This window comes from Dryobates pubescens, chromosome 11, assembly GCF_014839835.1.
Source record: "Dryobates pubescens isolate bDryPub1 chromosome 11, bDryPub1.pri, whole genome shotgun sequence".
Classification (NCBI taxonomy): Eukaryota; Metazoa; Chordata; class Aves; order Piciformes; family Picidae; genus Dryobates; species Dryobates pubescens.
This window is the reverse complement of record NC_071622.1, coordinates 28705444-28725747: the sequence shown is the minus strand read 5'-3', so window position 1 is coordinate 28725747 and position 20304 is coordinate 28705444. Positions and strand designations below refer to the sequence as shown.

The following is a 20304-nucleotide window of genomic DNA, read 5'->3' as shown; positions in this document are numbered from 1 at the left end:
ATGGACTGTGTACTGGGACACGTCTTCTGGCACACAGAGATACTGATGTCAGGACAGGAAGATCTTTGTGCACATGAAAGGTGTAAGCACAGTTTGAGGTCTAGATTATGGAAATTTCAGGATGGTGCCAATTTTGAAACAGACAAGAAAATTAGCACATAATAGGCCATATCCATTACAGTCTGCAGAAAGTATGTCTAGATTTCCTTCAGCACCTCCAGGGTGGGCTGTGGATAGGCTGGTACGTGGCTGGTTGCAAACCGCCCTATCTTGGGAGATCAGCTGCAAATGCGTGGGGAACTTACAAAGGATCTGTGGAACAGAACATGCAAAAGGGGGGGGGGGGAAAGGGGAAAAAAAAGGTAGATGGGGGAGATAGGACTGAGAAGAAAAACAGCCATGAGGCATATCTGTGGGAAGATCCTGGAAGAGATCAGTCAGGTAGGAACTAGACAGAGAGAAAGATGAAGCGTCAGTCTGGAATGTGCAGGGAAGCAAAAAATACTGAGCACTTAGTCTAATTAGCTTTTGCTCCGAGTCTGTGGAGCTTTATCTGTGATTCCTATTTTCCTAATATTATATGCAAGATGGTTTTGTGGAGACTTTTCTTGAGCTCTTTCAAGGACATAGATGGCTCTAGTAGATCTGCTGCTATAAAACGTTCATCAGTGGTCTACCTAAAACAGTTGTCCCCAAATCCCCTGTTAAATTGTCCTGTCTTGACCCTCCTGACAGCATGGGATCTCTCTCCATGTGTCTGTAGAGTAACATCTTGCCCAATCTTGGTGTTAGTGTCTGGTGAAATTGGGGGTTTATCACTTCCTTTAGGCAAATTGCTTCACAGGATAGCAAATTTCACTAGTGGTAGGCTTTCTACCCAGCCTCAAGAAGAGATTGGCAAATGGAAAATGTCTTTATTGTTTTTCATTTAGTTTAAGCATTCATTTTATATTTTTTATCTTGCTGCTTAGATTTCTAACTCCTAGCTGACTCTTAAATACTTTTGGAGGGTTTTGCTGGTTCGGATATTCTTCAGTGTGATCTGAATTTAACACATTGTAATCACCTTCATATTTCACATAATCACAGGCTGGTTTGGGTTGGAAGGGACCTTTAAATGTCATTTAGTCAAATCCTCAAGCACTGAGCAGGGACATCAGCAACTAGAGCAGGCTGCTCAGAGCCCCAAATGACCTGACCTGCAGTGGTTCCAGGGATGGGGCATCTACCACCTCTCTGGGCAACATGGGCCAGGGTCTCACCACCCTCAGTGTCAAACACTTCTTCCTTCTTTTCAGTCTGAATCTCCCTCTTTTGATCTCAAACTGTCACCCCTTGTCCTGTCAAAAATCTGTCCCAGCTTTCTGATCAGCCCCTTTAAGTCCTGAAAGGCCACCAGAAGGTCTCCCTGGCGCCTTCTCTTCTCCAGGCTGAACAATCTCAACTCTCTAAACCTGTCATGGGAGAGGTGCTCCAGTCCTCAGGAAATATTTGTATCAGAAGCAATTACTTCTAGTTATAGATACAGTTCTATAGTTAGGGTATAGTGTGACCCCCTGGGGTGATACAAAGTAAGGTAGAAGATGCCTGTGAGGAAGACACTTGGAATTTTTTGTTGTGAGTTGTAACTAGATACATCTTCCACCTTAAGATGTTGTGTTCCTGCCAGACCTAAGGTTTTCATCTCTACTCCCTCAAGAAAGTCTGTCCCATGTTCCTGCACTGGCTGTGCTCATTCCTGCACTGGCTGTGCTCATTCCTACACTGGTTGTGCACGTTCCTGCAATGGTTGTGCTCGTTCCTACACTGGCAGTGTATGTTCATTCCTGCACTGGTAGTGTTCATTCCTGCACTGGTAGTGTTCATTCCTGCACTGGTTGTGCACATTCCTGCACTGGTTGTGCACATTCCTGCACTGGTTGTGCACATTCCTATGCTGGTTGTGCACGTTCCTGCACCAGTTGTGCTTGTTCCTCCACTGGATGTGTAGTTCATTCACTGATAGTGGTTGTTCCTGCCCTGGGTATATGTGTTCCTACACCAGATGCGTACATTCTTACACATAGTACCCATACAGACCTCAGGCACTGCACACAGGACCTTGCAAACAGGATATCCACTTTCTCAGACTTACTTTGCTCTCTGCTTTGTTTCTTATAGCAGATTCATTCCCCACAAAGATCTTCAATCATTGCTGAATTTGGTGTCTTCTTAGTTATCTGCCTCCTTCCTGTTTTGACTTATATTCTCTTTACTTTGTGTTACAAATGATTTGCACAGGGATATTAATTAGCCTGGGCACAGGGCCTGGATCATCTCCTTTTGGGTTCTGTGGCTGGAGGCTGAGGCTTCCCCATCCCTCTGATGACTCTGTAACCGTGACAGGACAAACACCGGAGCACTGAGTAATGGTTGCTGCTGGTGAGAAAATGAGACAGCACTGTGTGTGCCTGTGATAAGAGCTAGCTCTGTAGTTTTTCTTCAGAGGCAGGCTTTTGTAAACCCTATTGAAGTTTATTTAATCACAAAGGCTTTAAAAGGCCTGACTTGTGTGAAGTTCACTCTGCACTTACGCAATATGCTAATAAAATCAGATATTAACTAACTTCTTCGTGAGGAGTGTATCTGAGTACACTTTCCTTGGCTTTTCACAGGGGTTATAATTATCTTTTGTGACTTCTCATTAACTTAAACCCATCATTTCCTAACAGTGATAGAGATTTGAACAAAAACTTCTCTTTCCAGTGTTGAGATTTGGCATGCACCTGGAATGGTTTCATCTGTAAATAAAATCCTAACGGGGTAATGGTGCTCTCTGCTGATTGCATTTCTCAGGTTGGCTTATTTTCAACGTGAAGCTCTTTGTTCAGATAGTTAGGGAGGACATTTTTAACAGTTAAGGATAATTTTTTAAACACTTTATTTAAAATCCAGTTGCAAGGAAAGGCTGAGAGACCTGGGGCTGTTGAGCCTGGAGAAGAGCAGCCTGGGAGGGGAATCTTCTCAAAGCTCAGCAAGAGCTGAAAGGTGGGGGGCAAGAGGATGGGGCCAGACTCTTCTCACTGGTGCCCAGCAACAGGACAAGGGGCAATGGGCACAAACTGGAACTCAGGAGGTTCTGTGTGAAGAGGAGAAACTTCTTTGGTGTGAGCATGTGGGAGCCCTGGAGCAGGCTGCCCAGAGAGGTTGCAGAGTCTCCTATGGAGAGCTTCCAAACCCAGCTGGCTGTTGTGATGCTGGGCAAGCTGCTGTGGGTGCCTCTGCCTACCATGCTGGGGTTCTGTGATACTAAGGAGAGGTTTTTTCTTTCTTTACTGCAGAAGTCACAGTGTGTAGATCCCACGTAGGGGATTTAGAGGATGAAAGGAGCAATTGGTTAGTGGGAGTTTAGGAGGTGGGGGCTTAGAGGTTGGGGGTGTGAGTGAGGAGAGTGGATGAGCCATTGACAAGTGGAATGATGAACGCTGAGTACTGCTCCCTGGTCTTCTCCAGGCTGCGAGTGGAATAGTTGGCGGTGTCTAGCATTTGGTGTGACCTTCTTGGTGCTCCAGCAATTCGACCCACGTGGTGGGTCCCAAGAGAGGAAAAAAGTCTGACTCCTTCCCAGTCTTCCTGGAGGCAGAGTTACTGGGTAAGGCAGATCAGGCATGAGCAGGAGTTTCCAGAGGAGGAATGAGTTTGCTCAGATGAGGCTTTGATCCTTTTGCCATCCATGACTCATCTCTCTATGGGCTCACTGGGAGCTCACCTTCCAGCAGAGTGCACTTCAAATTTGGCCTGAAGCTTCTAACATGGGTTTTTGGAGGAGAGGTGACACTGCTCTCACTTTCTGGCACAGCAATCCCAAGTCATTGCTGTTATAAATTAAACTCATGCATCTCTTCTAGACTTCCTTTCTGGGATGCCTTTGTTTTCTGCATTGACTTGGTTTTGATGGTATGTTCCCATGCTGTGTAGTTGCTCTGCATGCTCCTTTCAATCAAGCAAAATGTTTGCTAAGGGCACAGTAAAGCTTTCCTCTTAAATCGGAGCTTTAATTCAGGGATATCAGAACGTTACCAGCTACCAGCCTGGAGAACTATCTCACAAATAGTAAAATTTGCCCTTCTGATGTGGTTTCTTCTGTAGATCAGATGATGGATGTCTCCCCTGTAAGATTGACAGCCATGTTTTCAGAGCCTGTTTTTTTTATAAAAGCAGTAATACGAACACTGTGGGGTTTAAAATGGCAAAATACTGGATTGGGTCATAGTATTGTTAGTAGTTTCTCTCTCATTGTGATTAAGGTGTGTTGACTGTTGGCAGAATATGGTTCATTTGGGGGCTTTTAATACTAGAACATTTCCAGGTGAACTGCTAACTCACAGAAAATATACTGCTGAGTGCAACACTTGAATGTGTAAGCAGTGGCAAGGACACAACTCATTGCTCATGGGTTTGAGTGGTGCCCTGTGGACATTAGAGATCATAGAATTGTTTTGTTTGGAAAAGACCTCTAAGATCATTGAGATGAATCTGATTGGTCTCTGCTGGAGGTGTGAGAGACAACAGGACGTCAGAGGGCATTCCTCACAAGCCTACAGGAGCTGCCATTTTGGGGGTAGGGATGATGGAAGGTCAGTAGCCCAGGGGAGCCATAAGAGGTCAAGCATCCCTCTCTCCAGTACCAACCACGTCCTGGTCTGCATTTGATGATTAGGGGACTAGAACATCTCTCTTATGAAGAAAGGCTGAGGGACTTGGGGCTTTTTAGCCTAAAGAGGGAGCATCTTACCAATGCTTATAGATACTTAAAAGATGGGTGCCAGTAGGATGGGGACCAGTCAGTGGTGTCCAGTGACAGGACAAGAGGTAATGGGCACAAACTTGAGCACAGGAATTTCCATCTAAACATGAAGAGGACCTTCTTTACTTTGAGGGTGGTTGTGGTGGATTGAGAGAGGGCCTAGCTCTCCCTCCCCCACAGAGAAAGAAACCACAGCTAACACAGTCGGAGAAGCAAGCTATATTTACAAGCATATATGGAATGCAGGTTGCATACACACAATATATACAGTATTTACAATATATATAGAGAAATATACAGCAAAGAAAAATAACACAACAAAATTCCCTCCTCGAGAAGAGGAGGGTTTCCCTCCCTGTAACCCTCTCTCTCCCCCTACCTCCCTTTTTTCCCAAAAAGTGGTTAGAGAGAGAAAGAAAGGGAGTTATTAAGGAAAAGAGATATTATTAGGCTTCAAAAGCACATGCAGGGATTAGTTTTGCTTATCTCAAGGTCAGCTCTGGCTAGTTTGCTGAGAAGCAGACAGGCTGGAAAGGCAGAACAGGCTGGAAGTCAGAAAAATTCCAACTACCCTAAAACTTAAAATTGCATTCTGCCAATCTACCAATGAAATTGTTTAGAATATCATGTTTTCATTTTGATACCAAAACATTCAGCCAGAGTGTTCCAACACTGTCCCTTTCTTAAAGGCACAGCCTCAAACGGTCACAGTGGTGAAGCACTGGGAAAGGGCTACTCAGAGAGGTGGTAGAGTCTCCTTCTCTGGAGTCATTCAAAACCCACCTGGACACTGTCCTATGCAGCCTTCGGTGGGTCACCCTGCTTTAGTGGGGGTCTTGGACTAGATGGTCTGCAGAGGTCCCTTCTAACCCCTAGCATTCTGTGATCTGGGGATTTTCACCTATTGCACATCTCCACTCTGGTCTGAGAGCAAATCCATCAGCCAGAATGTCCTGCTGCCTGGATGATTATGATCACCACAAAGGTGATATTAGCACTAAAACCATTTTATTTTCCTTAAACTTGGCAGATCTTTCAGCTGCATGGTCGCTAACATTTGGGTTAGGTAAGAAGCTCAACCGTTAAAAAGTAGGGAATGAGGAGGGGTGGACCCAGTGGACCAAGATCTCATCTTGAGTAAGCATATGGCACTGCTGGCTTGTGAGCAATGCCATTTAATGTGGGTTGAGAATCTGTCCCCATCAGTGGGTTTCTGCCCAGCAGAGCAGGGACTGTGTTTGTAGGTGAGTTATGATGCCTTCAGATGCAGTATTTACACTGGAAATACTTGACAGGGCCTTAAATAAGCAGTGCTACCAGGTGGGCTTTTAAGAAAGGCAGTATTTATAACAAGTGGAGTGGCTGTGTCTGAACTTAACTGCTTCGTGCATTGCTGTGACTTGGTGTTTGCACCAAGTTTTCTCTTGGTCTTTTAGTGAAATATAGTAGTTGCCAACTGGGCAAATAAAAGCAGAACATCTTTGTGTGGCTGGATTTTGCTGATGCTCAGCATTGCAACTCTGCCCTCAATATCACAGAATCACCAAATGTTAGGGGTTGGAAGGGACCTCTGGTGATCATCAAGTCCAGCCCCTTTGCCAAGGCAGGCTCACACAGGAACTATGCACCCATGGGACTGAGTTATATCCCCCAGCCCTGGGTGTCCAGCCAGGGTGCAGGGTTGGGCTGCAGGGTGTTAATTTGTAGTGAGTCTTTCCATCGTCTTGCTCAGATCAGGCACTGACACACTGATCACTGTGTGGTTTTGCTTTTCATTCACTCCCACGTTCGGAGCCACGGCTCCAGGCCAGCATCGGTCTCCTCCTGTCGGAGGTCAGGTTTCCAGAGGCTGGGTGGACACAGAGAATTTGGAGCTGCACTGCATTTCCATGCTATGTAATATGTGCACAGCCCTTCTTCCCACCCTGCCCAGCATCACTCACTAAAGCTCATGTAAATGTGTATTAATCCCTGGAGGTGGACTCTGAGATCATGCTCCAAAAGGAGAACTTTGTGGATGTCTGAAGAGCTTTATAAGGCACATGTGGGTCAGTTGTACAGGAGGAGAGGAATTCCACCCCCTCCATGTGACAATGGATTTAAAAATGCTGAATGTGGTTTCACACAGGCCCTCAGCAAGCCCAACAAACACATCATGGACACTTCATGCAGCCACCACAGCCTGTTAGGATGTGGCGAGGGCTCCACGCCAGAGTCCTCATATGGAGGGTCGATGAAAACATTGATGTTTAGATGCCATGAGGTGTTTTACCATGACCTGTAGCTGAGGCTGGAAGGATGCTGGCAGTTCCATTAACTCTGTCCTCTGTATGTCTGGTTGTGTGTTGAAAAAGGGCCCTTTACTCCAAGAAGGATGCTGAGGGGCTGGAACAGGTCTAGAGAAAGGCAATAAAGCTGGTGAAGGGTCTGGAGAAGAGATCTGGTGAGGAGCAGCTGAGGGAACTGGAGTTGTTCAACCTGGAGAAAAGGAGGCTGAGGGGAGACTTTTTGGCTCTCTACAACAAAGGAGGTTGGAGCCAGGTGGGACTTGGTTTCTTTCCCTTAGGAACAAGCAACAGGACAGCAGGAAATGGCTTCAGGTTGCACCAGCAGAAGTTTAGGTTGGACATGAGGAAAAATTTCTTCATGGAAAGAGTTGTCAAGCCCTGGAACAGGCAGTGGTGGAGTTACCATCCCTAGAGGATGGTTTCAAAGCCATGGAGATGTGGTGCTGAGTCATGTGATTTAGTGGTGAACTTGGTAGTGCTGGGTTATTAGCTGGACTTGATGATCTTAAAGGTCTCTTCCAACTGAAATGATCCAATAAGTGAAGACTAAAGTCACTATTCATGTCTCCTTGAAAAGTATCTCACAGCAATGAGAAAAGGCTGCTGATGTTCAGATCACTCTGGAAAGAGTGTTTCCTTGAGTTGCAGGGAGATTTCTCTTACAAGTAGCCCTGTTAACTCCAGTGCATAAACTGCCTCTTCTCGTGCACATGGGTTTGCAGGATTAAAATCACTTGTAAACCTTAATAGATAACACTTTCAGCAACCTCATCGTACTTGAGCTGTAACACTGAGGAGTCATCCTACCTCTATAAAACTCGTGGAGAGATTTTAAGGTGGGCCAAAATACATCTTGGAGATTGGCTGCTTAATTAACCCAAGGCCTCCCAGCAACAGGATTGCAAAACAAACTCCACTGCTGGCCCTGTGCCTTTTTCCACTTCACTGGTTCTGCTGCCCAGATGTCTCAGCCTGCCACACCACAGAGCTTTGTCTGCACTTTAATAGCTGCTGTTCTTCAAATAATTTTGTTACTGTGACAGTGACTTTATAAATGTCTTTTGCTCTCCTGATGATACAGACTCAATATATTAGCAGCACCTTTTTCTCTTCTATTTTTCCCCTTATTAACAGCAACTTTTTCTCTTTTTTTTCCTTCCAGGAGCAAATTCATCCCTCATTGCTGATTTCATGCCTACATCATCATGGAACATCTCAAGTGAATTAGATAAAGGTAAGTGGACATGAAATGAAATACGAAGATGTGAAATCAGATTTTAAAATCTCAATTCTTCTTCTTGACTTATCCATATCAGCATGCAAAGAGGTGACGTGGGCATGGAAGAGAATCCTTGTGATTATTTAAGTCCATGCAGTTTGGTGATTTCTGGAGAATGCTGCTCTCATTTTTGTACCAGTAAAATGTTCCATGTGGTAAAAAAAAAAATAAATTCAAGATGTGAGTTCTGTTAGCTTATGAACTGCTTGACATTTTGTCTGGTGGATCTTGGGATTTGAACTCAGACTTAACAAGCACCAGGCGGTCAGTTTGCCTCAATGTGTTTTATTATGAAATGTGGAGGCTTTAAATTAACAGAGGGGGGAAATCCATTTGCAGGTGGTGATTATGTGTGAGTTGGAGCTCTCCAAAGGGTATCTATTGGGAAAAAAAGGGTGATTTCTCATTCCCCTTCCTTTTGGAAATTAGGCACTACCAATTACTTAAGCCAAATTGCTGAGCTTCCTCTAGCCCTCCCTGCAAGGCAATGGCTCCTGGGTCAGTCTTGTCTTTGAAATGCTTCTAAGGTAACATTTGTGGGGAAGGATGCAAATGTCATGGTTTGTCATGACAAATCTCATGGGGAGGTTTGCATTAGGTATTAGGAAGATATTCTTTGCTGCAAGGGTGGTGAGGCAGTGCAGCAGGCTGCCCAGAGAAGCTGTGGATGCCCCTTCCCTGGGAGTGTTCAAGGCTGTGCTGTATGAGGCTTTGAGTGACCTGGTCTGGTGGAAGGTGTCCCTGCCTATGGTAGGGATGTTGGAACAGGATGATCTTTAAGGTCCTTTCCAACCCAAACCATTTTATGATTGTATGGATGTGCTGTCAGCCACCCCAACTGTGCAGTTTGTCAACCACTCTTCTGATTTGTCTCTAACTTTGCCAACCATTAACTGTTTAGGCTGAAGTTTCCCATAGCAATATTCCACCACAGATGGTTTTCCCACATGTTGTTGTCTGTGTTTTGTGGATGTGTTTTTATGAACATGTGTTCATAATGTTTTATGTTTATGCATAAATATGTTCTCTGTGCTTAAATATGACAAGATTATGTAGTTCTGAGTACTTTAAGGCAAGGTTGAGTCTTTCACATCTGTCTTCCCATCAGGGAAGGAGCAGGACTTTCTGTGATCCAAGACACATTGGAGAAGATGAAAATTGAAGGGCTCGTGCTTGCTGGTGGGAAAGGGAGAAAAACATGTTGTCATTCAGCAGAGAATTCCCAGTTCACAGCAAACTGCTGAAAGAAGGTGTTGACAGAATGGGTGTCTTATCCCACTGCAGTGATTCATCCAGGTGCCCATGGCAGGGCCACAGGTCTGGGCTGTGCTCAGGGAACATCCCAGAGCTGTGGAGAAGTGAGTGGTGATTCCCTCAAACAGGATGTCTGCCTGTCTCTTTATTTGTTTGGCAGTTTGTGTGGTTTTTCAAAACTTAAGAACTAAGTAAGTGGCCTAGAAAAGGCAAGCTAAGGCCACAAAGCCAGAATGTTTTGAAGTTGGGAAAAGCCAGAGACAAGGCAATTGGACAACCTTTATTCAGGCCTCTTCCAATATCCTTGGCAGACAGCCTTGACTAACTAAAGGGTTGATTTTTCTCTAGCAACCCACCCCAGGATCACAAAAGACAGGGTCACACTTTGCTGAAGTGGTGGAAATACCTTTTGCAGGTCATCAGTGATACATTCTTTGTTCTCCACTGTGAGCCCGGGGGTACAATTGGTGAAGTGCCCACAGATGGCCATACGTTGGAGAGAAAGCAGTGTGCCTCCAACCAAAACCTAGATAGAGGGGCAGGTGCAGAAGAGGTCTTGAAGAGAATGTGTTTTGTAGAATCATAGAATTGTTTAGATGAGAAAAGACCTTTAAAATCATCAAGTCCAACTGTTAACCCAGTGCTGCCAGGTCACCACTAAACCATGTCCCTCAGCACCACATCTACATGGGTTTTAAATCGCTTCAGGGATGGGGACTCCACCACTGCCCTGGGCAGCCTGTTCCAGGACTTTGACAAGTCTTTCCATGAGGACATTTTTCCTCATGTGCAATCCGAACTTCCCCTTGAGGCCATTTCCTCTCATCCTATTGCTCATTCCTTGAGCAAAGAGACAAACAGCCACCTGGCTCCAGACTCCTTTCAGCGAGATGTAGAAAGCCAGGTCTCCCCTCAGCCTCCTTGTCTCCAGGCTGAACAACCCCAGTTCTCTCAGCTGCTCCTCACAACACTTATGCTCTAGACCTTTCACCAGCCTCCTTGCCCTTCTTCACTGTAAATTGTATCTGACCTGTGCTGAAAAACAGCCCTCAGAGAGCTCTTTGTTATTATTCCTAATGGGAAGTTTTGTGTTGGTCCTGTGGTTTCTTATGACCAGGGTGATTTTTAAACCCATATTTTGGTTAAGATTTTTCTCAGCTGATAGTTGAAATGCTCTTTTTTTTTGTTTGTTTTGCTACCATCTGCCTCAGATGGGCACTCTTCAGAACCTTGGTTTGACTTGCATAGCTAGGGAACAGAGAAAGGTGCTTGGTGCCAGCACTGACTCCCTACCTCCTTTGACATGTGCTCTCTTCAAAATACTCTGCACGCCTGTTTGTATCATCCAGAGTTCAGATGTCCCACCCTGGCTCGTGCTGTGTCAGAGAGCAGCAGCTCCAGCGCTAGTTGAGGTAAAACTTAGTGTGACTGCCACCATCTTGGCCATTGACTCCTCTTACTGCTTCAAGCTAAATACATAGAATACATATACATAGAATAAACCAGGTTGGAAGAGACCTTCAAGATCATCGCGTCCAACCCATCAACCAATCCAACACCACCCAAACAACTAACCCACGGCACCAAGCACCCCATCAAGTCTTCTCCTGAAAACCTCCAGTGATGGCAACTCCACCACCTCCCCAGGCAGCCCATTCCAAAGGGCAATCACTCTTTCTGTATAGAACTTTTTCCTAACATCTAGCCTGAACCTCCCCTGGCACAGCCTGAGACTGTGTCCTCTTGTTCTGGTACTGGCTAAACTCACACTTTCTGTGCCAGCACTGAGCCTGACCTCTGCATTAGTCATTAAACCCTTTTCCATGTTATTTCCATGGCACCTGTTCCTGACCTAAATTGTCAGAAACAGGTAAAATGAAGTTAAAGGCTTCTAATCCACCTGGAATGTGGCAATTACCACTGATTGGGCTCCATCCTGCGTTCCTGGGGGATTACCAGCCCCTTAGCTGGGGCTGAATTAGCATTTAGACTGCTGTGAGCTTGCACACCTCAAGACGGATTTACATATGTGATTAAAATGTGCTTGCTGCCCAAAAAGCTTAGTCAGAAGGGTGGATTCTCCCCATGTGCCTAGAGCAAAGTAAGGCACACACGTTTTGTCTTGTCTAGGAAAGAAGCAGGGGCTTTAATGTGGGAGCTGCTGGTTCTCCTGAAGGTCTTTGAAACTCTCCCTTCTATAAATCCAAATACACCGCAGCTCACACTGACTAGGGGAGCTGAAACCTCAGAGGAGAAAATTAGGCTTGCACTTAATTTCCATTTCTTTCACAAACAAGCATTGCAAGAAATCAACATCCACATGTCTTTGCTGCAGTCAGCCATGAGGTCACACAGGCATCCCAGTAAAACTCATTTTAAAGCTTATTAAGTTCACCACATGAAAGTGGTTTCCAGCCAAATTTCTCAAGTAAATGGCCATCCACTTTAAATGGCTCCAACTCTTACCTGCTGCCTTTTGGAAATGAACATCTCTTCCTCCACTGTGTCTCGTGAGTTTGGGAAGGAGGAACAGCTCCTGCCATACTCTGCATTTTGAAATAATTGCTTAATAGGGTGCTTTGCCTAGCTTGGAGACTTCTGCAGCCATTATCTTACAACTGAGCCCTATTCAGGTTTCAATTTCTATTAAATAAGCTAAATCGACAGCATTAAACAGTTGCCTGTTTATTCTTTTTAACAGGAAATGAATTTAAAAGAGACGCAGCCACCCGTGAAGAGCTGTTGAAAGCAACGATTGATGGGAGGGAGGAGGTGGTTTCTCACCAAAACCTTAAAAAAACAAACAAACTCTGCATAAAAAATAAAAAAATAATCACTTCTAAAAGAGGGGAGATTTAGCTAGGAGTGTTTCTCTCTCTTTTCTGACCGGTAAGTCGTGGTGTGCTGAGGGAATTCCGTGAGGGGAAAGGAGAAAGGAAAATGTGATCCAAGAAATATTTAATGATATGAAGAGAAATAGGTGAACTGTAGGGGAAAATGGGGCTCTGGAGGTAGGAAAAGGTCCATCTCGGGGGGGTCTGTGGCAGGCTGTGAAGCCTTGCACCTCCACGTTGGTGGTTGAGATTTCCCTCAAGCTGATGGAGCCTTGTGGGTGGGAGATGTCCAGTGAGGACTATAGCTCACCGCTTCATGAGGCTCAGAGAAGTCCCTGGCCTTGGGAGCTCTTACATAGCCCCATTGCACCAGGATCTGCAACTACCCCTGACACTTAACCTTGGCATGGCCATTTGCTCACGGTGGCTTAAAGCAATTTTCTTACCCAGGAACTGATTGATGTTGGCAGTGGCAATAGGTGAGACCTTAGGCAAGACAAAAAAAACCTTCATTTGCTTCTAACTGAGTTGGTCTGGCAAAGTTAGTGCTGGGGGGAAAATTTCAACCCACCACACAGATGAAACCAGGACTAGGTGGTGCTGCCTTTTAGGGTCCGTGCTTCATTCTTTAGTGTAACTCTTTCTGTGGTGCACCAGAGCATGAAGGATCAAGGCATTTCTCCCCCTTTTTTGCTTCTTCTTGTTTAAGGCATAGAATCATAAAATCATTTTGGTTGGAAAAGACCTCTAAGGTCAAGTCCATCTGTTGACCTGACAGCACTGTTGCCATTAAATCATGTCCCAGAGTGCCATGTCTACATGGTTTTTGAACACCTTCAGGGACAGTGACTCCACCACCTGCCTGTGCAGCCTGTTCTAATGCCTGACCACTGTGTTTCCTATTTTTTCCTAATAGGCAAACTAAACCTCCCCTGGTGCAACTTGAGTCTGTTTCCTCTTTCTCTGTCACTTGGACTCAATGTTGGTCTCAGGGTTGGACTTGGTGATCTCTGGAGATCCCTTCCAACCCCTAACATCCTGTGATCCTGTGATACCAAGGAGAAGACACCAGGCCCACTGGTTTCTCATTTCTCCTTGCTTGTGCATTGCTTCCCCTCTCTTCACTTATGCCATGGGACAAATTCCTGCTCCAGCTCTTTCTCTGAAAAGCTTTTGACTGACCATGAGCTCTTCTTTTCCCTGATCCTTATTAAAAAAGGTGAAGAGCCCTTCACTCAGCTGCTTCTGTTGTCCAAAGCTGCCTGGGGACTTTTCCTTCTGTCAGACCTTGGTTTATTTACAAAGAAATGGATAGGCTTGAATTTGCCTGAGAGCCTATTTGCATCTGGTACAGTGGAGGAATTGTCTGGGAACTTTTCATCCTTAGGCAAAAATAATATTGGAGTCTGCTGAGAAAGAGTCAGCTTTGAAATATTGTTTTCTTTTAACTGTGAGTAGAATTCAGCTTCAGTGGACGTTCATTGAACAGGATTCTCTAAGGGACTGATAAAAGAATGATTCTATCACAGTGCCTTCCCCTGATCAGGTCCTCCCAGTCTCCACCATGCCCACCTGCAGCTTCCTCAGGAGTGTGCTTCCCTGTGGCAGCTCCCTGACCATGCACAAGGACATGTCCTGGCTCTGGCTGAGCCGGAGCTGAGGATACCAGTGCTAGGGTGCAGCATGTTATTGCTGGTACCTCCTGCTCCCTCAAGCTCTTCACTTGGCCCTTCAGTTTCCAAAGAAAACCTATTAAGGTGAGGTTTTGCAGATGCTATTTTCCTTTCCCTTTCCATGGCTTATCTGCTTTGGCAAGCAAGTATAAAACCTTAGAATTATTCAGGGAACCATTTTTGTTTCCAGATATGCACAATCTCAGGCCTGGGCTTCAAGCTCCCTACTGCTCACAGTCTCTTTGTGTGACACAGACCTTGCGGTCACCACCGCAGCAGCACTTTGCAGTGCCCCAGGAGTTACACAGAAGGCCACATTCCCTGCAGAGCTTGCCAGCAAGAGTCAGGATTTCACAAAATGCACCCCAGATCACTCAGTGGTTTAAGGTTAAGCAGGGATTTAGCCTTGAGTATTCCAAGGCAGATCAATCCAAGGATCACTTGAGATCCAAAGCAGAAAATGTGGAAGGCCTTCACTGTGGAAGGCCAGAAAGAATGGATTGAAGCTTGAGGAGGGAAAATTTACACTAGACATGAGAGAGAAATTCTTTCCAGTGAGGGTGGTGAGACACTGGCACAGGTTGCCCAGGGAGGCTGTGGATGCCCCCTCCCTGAAGGTGTTCAAGGCCAGGTTGGATGAGGCCTTGAGCAGCCTGGCCTAGTGGAAGGCCCATGGTCTAGTCCCGGCCCATGGTCTAGTCCCTGCCCATGGTGGGGGGTTGGAAGTAGATGATCTTTAAGGTCCCTTCCAACCCAAACCATTCCATGTTTCTATGATTTTATGAGAAGAGGGGCTGGGTGAGCTGCAGTATTTGCTCCACTGCCCTGTGAGAGGGACTGTGTGTCATTATCTTCTTGGAGATCATTGTGTAGGCAAATCATCCCCTGGCAGCGTGAATGGCACAGCAGCTACAACAATAGGAGGCCATGGAGCATAGAAAGGGCTGCAGAACGTCCTGATGGGTATATGCTGCTGATGGACCCACTGGGTCTGGGAACTTCCTGAGGGGAGAAGCAAGCCTTTCCATCCTTAGTAACAAATCCAGGCTAAAGCTGTGGCCTTGGAAGGTCTTCCCAGGCAGGGATATAACTTGGCTATGAGTTCTTAGAGGGAAAATCTTTCTGATGGCCCAGGGAGAACTTGACTCTTAGGCAAACTACATCTTAAAAAACATAAACAAAACCAAATGTGGAGAAAACCAGGTGGATGGAGGCTTCCTAACTTGAGCTCCAGTTCTTTAGAGATTTCCAGATTTTCCTTTGAAATTATGGGATGTGAATTTGATACACGTGGTGAAAGGGGAAGAATTACAGCTTTCACATTCATGCACAATTTACCTTTTTTATTTTCCTTTATTATCTGGGGGATATTTGGTAAATCAGGTTCCCCTGATGGGGTCTCAGGATCCTGATTCTATTTGTGGGGTCCCGTTTAGTAGCGAGGCAGTAAATTACCACTACTTTGTTTGAAAATTTTTTTAGCCACAGTACATTAGCTCCTTTTGTTTGCTTTTCCACTGACAGGGTGTAGGTTTTTATTTGAGAATTTGTGTTTCTTGAATGTCTCATTTATAAATAATACAGGGTGTGAAATTTGAAGGTCACAGAACACAACCTGGAAGAGAAGCCACCCTGAGTAACATTTGGGCCTTCATGGCAAAGAAAAAAAAAAAATTAATCCTTCACAAAATGGATTTATTTTTTTTTCCACAACTTGGATTTTTTTATATAACTTCAGTGAATATCTGCCCATTATACATAAGGTAACTATCTATAATAATCTTTCCCTGGCTCATCCAGCTATCTTTGTTTATTTGAAAGATTGATAGCTCAGAGGGTCAAGGGACGTGTTTTATTGTAAGTTTCTGTTCCAAATTTCCTGACGTTTTTGGGTGTTGGTTGTTTTTGTTTTTGGTTTGGGGTATTTTTTTAAAGAAAGAAAAAAAAAAAAGCCCTTTAAAAGGCACAGAAAAGGCTAATAAGAACCAGATCCTAAAGTGATGCTATGTCAAAATGTCAGAAATAACAGCTTTTCTTTGACTCTGCAGCATTAATCTTAAGGCACATACCTTTCTATACACTCTTCCTTTAATGGCTTGAGTTTTTGGACGTGGCTTTTTACTGCAGAGCAGCTTCTAAAGTGACAACAAAATCCCTTGATGGTTTTCAGTAGTTGGGTTTATAGCTGGATGTGGACATTTGTTTACCTATTTCAAATCACTTTTTTTCTTTTTTTTTATGTGATAAAATGTAGAGGCTTCCTACTTGTGCTATAAAACTGGTTCCTGAGTAAAGAAAAGCTTCATTTCCCCTTGCCAGATTAGAGTGTCAAAGCTGTCACTGAGACATCTGTCCTGAAACCTGGTAGTTGATTCAGAAAAGGAGAGGCAGATGTGGACCATCAGATGCACATTAAGAATTCACATTGCCATAAAGGGCAGTGAGTTGTCCAGTTCCTGTCTAAAAGCAATGGGATTCAGGTGCTCAGCTCCAGATTTTAAAAGTCCATGAGCCTCTGTGCTCTGCTTTTCCCCACAAGCCTTCCCTTCCCTGTGGCCCAGGGCAGTCTCTAAGCTGCTAATTGTCCAAAAGCAGTAATTAATTATGTGAATCCCAAATGCAGTGAGGTTCACCCATGGACATCTGAAAAGCTGTAAAGCCTTGGGCAGTGCTCAGCCTACCTCAGCTCAGTAAATTACCCTTGGGTGGGACTAAACTCTCTAGATAGTATCTGGGAGGAGAAAGCCCAACACAAAGCTACAGCATAGATCCCAAATTGAGTGGAGAAACTTGTTTGGAAATAAACTGGGCAAGCAAAAGCAGAAGAGCATTTCCTTTTGTCCCAAGACAGTTGGTATTGAGTATTTCCACTTGATTTTCTGGAATTCTTCAACTCTGATAATCTTCAGATGTGCTATTCTTCATGTGAATTGCCAAATCATGGGTATCCTTTTTCTCCCTCTGTTGCTCTACTTTTATTTGTTTAAAATAAGTGACATTTCAGCCTGGAGTCTTCCTTTTTGCCCCTTTTGATAACAAGAGTCTGTTGATTGGACCTGCTGGGAGTTGTCTTCCTTTGTGAGTTCTGGGCAGATGAAGCGATCAGTGGTTAATCCTTTATCCAACTGAGAAGTGCCCTCTCTATTGCCATACTTCAGCCAAAAATCCTGCTGGTTCCTTCTTCAGGTTAAAACTCAAGTTGATGGAACATATGGAACACTCAATATGCCACTCCAGCATCTTCAGGCTGGGGGGGTCCACGTTGTTGACTTTCTCTGAAGAGAACAATTCCATGTAGAAAACATCCAACAATCTGAGCTCAGTGGTGGTGTCAATACATGCAAGTACAGGGCACGTCCAAGTGTAGCATCAGACTGGGCTAATTCAAAGCTCTGAAATGAATGAAAATAAAGTGGTTGAATCATCATCCCTGGAGGTCTTTAAAAGATGTCTAGATGTGGTGTTGAGGAACATGGTTTAGCAGCAGACTTGGTAGTGCTGGGTTCATGGTTGGAATCAGTGATCTTAAAGGTCTTTTTCAGATGAAACAATTCTATGATTTTATGAAAATGCATCTTTCTGGGCTAGTGTCTTAAATCAGACTCTGTCAGACCCTCTGATGTGTCTCACAGGCTCTTTTCTTCAACAAAGATCATCAACTTTTTAGATTACCAATCACTAAAATGCATCTATCTTGCAGTCACTCTCCAGGACACTTTCTGCCTTTCTCTTTGCCAATGTGTGACAAAGAACCAGGGAGCTGCTAAATGTTTTGGTGCCAAAAGATAAATGCAATAAGCAGCCTGCAAGACTGGTGTCCCAGCTTCCTTACTCTAGTCAGGTCAGGTTGTTGCTTTCCATGCTGCAATGTAGGTTTGAACTTTCATATCTGGAATTAAACTTGATCTCCAGCAGCTGGAAACGGTGTCCCCACAGCTGTAGGTTTCCTTGAGAAAAGCCCTGGAGATGTTCCTTTTCAGAGAAGTGTGTTGTTACACATCTAAAATGGGATGTGCTTTGGTGGCTGTGGTGGTGTTAGGACAAAGGTTGGACTCAGTCCTAGAGGTCTTTTCCTATCAAAATGATGATTCTACGAAGTTGAAGATATCCCTGCTTACTGTGGAGGAGTTTTGTGATTCTGTGTTTCTAAGTAACTTGGTACGCCAAACTCTCTTGCACCTGGATTAGAGCTGTTCTCAGGCTTGTGATGGTTGGAATGGAGACTTTAATTTTAGCTTTTCTTTAACTATTCCGAAAGACTAGAAGGGAATAAAGATAAGGATAAACAAATCAACAATTCTTCTCATAAAATCAGTGTTTCAGGGTTTAATCCTGCATCCCCATTGCTCTTTAAACACCCAGTGAAACCAGAACCACACAACACACACAGTGCTTTGGGGGGAAAAAGGTCTCTCTGTGGCTAGCAAAATCCTCCTCCAAGTAAAGAGGGTGTTACTGCTCTAAGATGTGTCTTTGGTAATTTAAGACAGAGTAACCATGTGGTCACAGAGGAGATTAACATTCCTTGGCCAGAGAGGACGAGCTTTTATTTTGAAAGCCACCTGGGTTCTACTTAAAAGTAGTAGAATACTTCAGGATTTATTACGACTGAGCAGGCTCCTATTTAACAATGTCAAGACAGAGCTATGGAAACACAGACACACACACACAGGCGAGCACACACACACACACACACAAAGGGTTTTCTTGCCACATTTCGTCCTCGCACAGCTGCTGCTATTCTGTAACATCAAACCAGCCAAAACGTTTGGCCATGAAGGGATACCTAATATTTGGATTTTATATGCAGTGTCTCCAATTTATGTGCTTAGAATCAAGAAGATGACTTATGATGTGTTGTGTTTGCCTTGGCAATGGCTCAAACCCAGAAATATATTTCAGGCTTGGCTTTCCAGATATTATCTCAAGTCATTTAAAAGTTCATTATAGGGCACCCGCTAGTGCTGCTATAGTAAAGGGGCTGTCAGCATTTTTCAAGGGTTTATAACTCAGCCATTAAAGAAAAAAAATCTCTGTGGGCTGAAACTTGGCATTCAGGGTCTAAGCCCAGCAGTAAATTGTTTTTACAAATCAAAAAAAAATCAGTTTGACTATTATTAAATTATAGGTGGGCTAAATTTTATTTAGAACCCTTTTCTCAGGCCATTCTCCTCCTCCTTCTCTAAATGAAAACGTTTCCAAACTGGGTTTTATAGAGTGCTACTCTGAAATACGAACTAGCTTTTGTTACATCCTTGAAACCCTGAGATTTCACTTAAAATATCACAACAGCTCTGATCCCAGTGTAGCACTTTTCACCTTCAAAGTGCTTTATGAGCATTATCTCATTAATGTACATAACAGCCTCCCTATGATGTAAGAGGGATTATTATCCTCACTTTACAGCTGGAGAGATCCAGCCAAAAGGTTTAAGGCTGTTTTGAAAAGGACTTAGTTGCACAAATCCCATGTGAGCTTCGATTGACTTTGGGTGTCTACTTCCCTTTGGCTCTTCTAAAAATCACAACTGAAGTGATTCACCCAAGACTACTCAGAGCCAGGATTAAAACTCAAACTTTCCAATGGTCAGTGCCACTAGTTGGGTGAATTCTCAAAAGTGCAGTAATTTGTACAGAAGAGTCATGGTGTTTCTAAGAAGTTACTCTTTAGGTCAGAGGGAGTCACCTCTGGCATCAAGGAACTACTGGGGAGAGTCGAGTGGAAGCTACAAAGATCCTGCAGGGCCTGGATCATCTCTGTGAGGAGGAAAGGCTGAGAGCCCTGGGGCTGTTGAGCCTGGAGAAGAGCAGCCTGAGAGGGGATCTCGTTAATGCTTTTGAATTGCTAAAGGGTGTCAGGAAGATGGGGCCAGACTTCTCTCTGTGGTGTCCAGTGATAGGACAAGAGGCAACAGACACACAGGATGTTCCAGCTAAACATAAGGAGGAACTTTATTTTGAGAGTGCTGGAGCCCTGGAGCAGGCTGCCAGAGAGGTTGTGGAGTCTCCTCTGGATAACTTCCAAACCCAGCTGGACATTGTGATCCTGGGCAAGCTACTCTGGGTGCCCCTGCAGTGGCATTGGACTGGATGATTTCCAGAGGTCCCTTCCAACCCCCACCATTCTGGGCTTCTGTGATCAGAGGAGCTTCTTGACAACAGAGACTTGTCAAATGAAACATGGTAAAACA

The 20304-nt window shown here is 44.5% G+C and overlaps 1 protein-coding gene across 1 annotated transcript in view; it reads left to right on the top strand.

The window, feature by feature from the left end:
• The window catches only part of ROR1 (receptor tyrosine kinase like orphan receptor 1), a 209599-nt gene that overhangs the window by 133830 nt on the left and 55465 nt on the right, over positions 1-20304 (top strand). The window contains exon 2 of the mRNA XM_054165545.1: positions 8237-8308. Coding sequence (XP_054021520.1) covers positions 8237-8308 — 72 coding nt within the window. The remainder of the gene's footprint in view (positions 1-8236; positions 8309-20304) is intronic.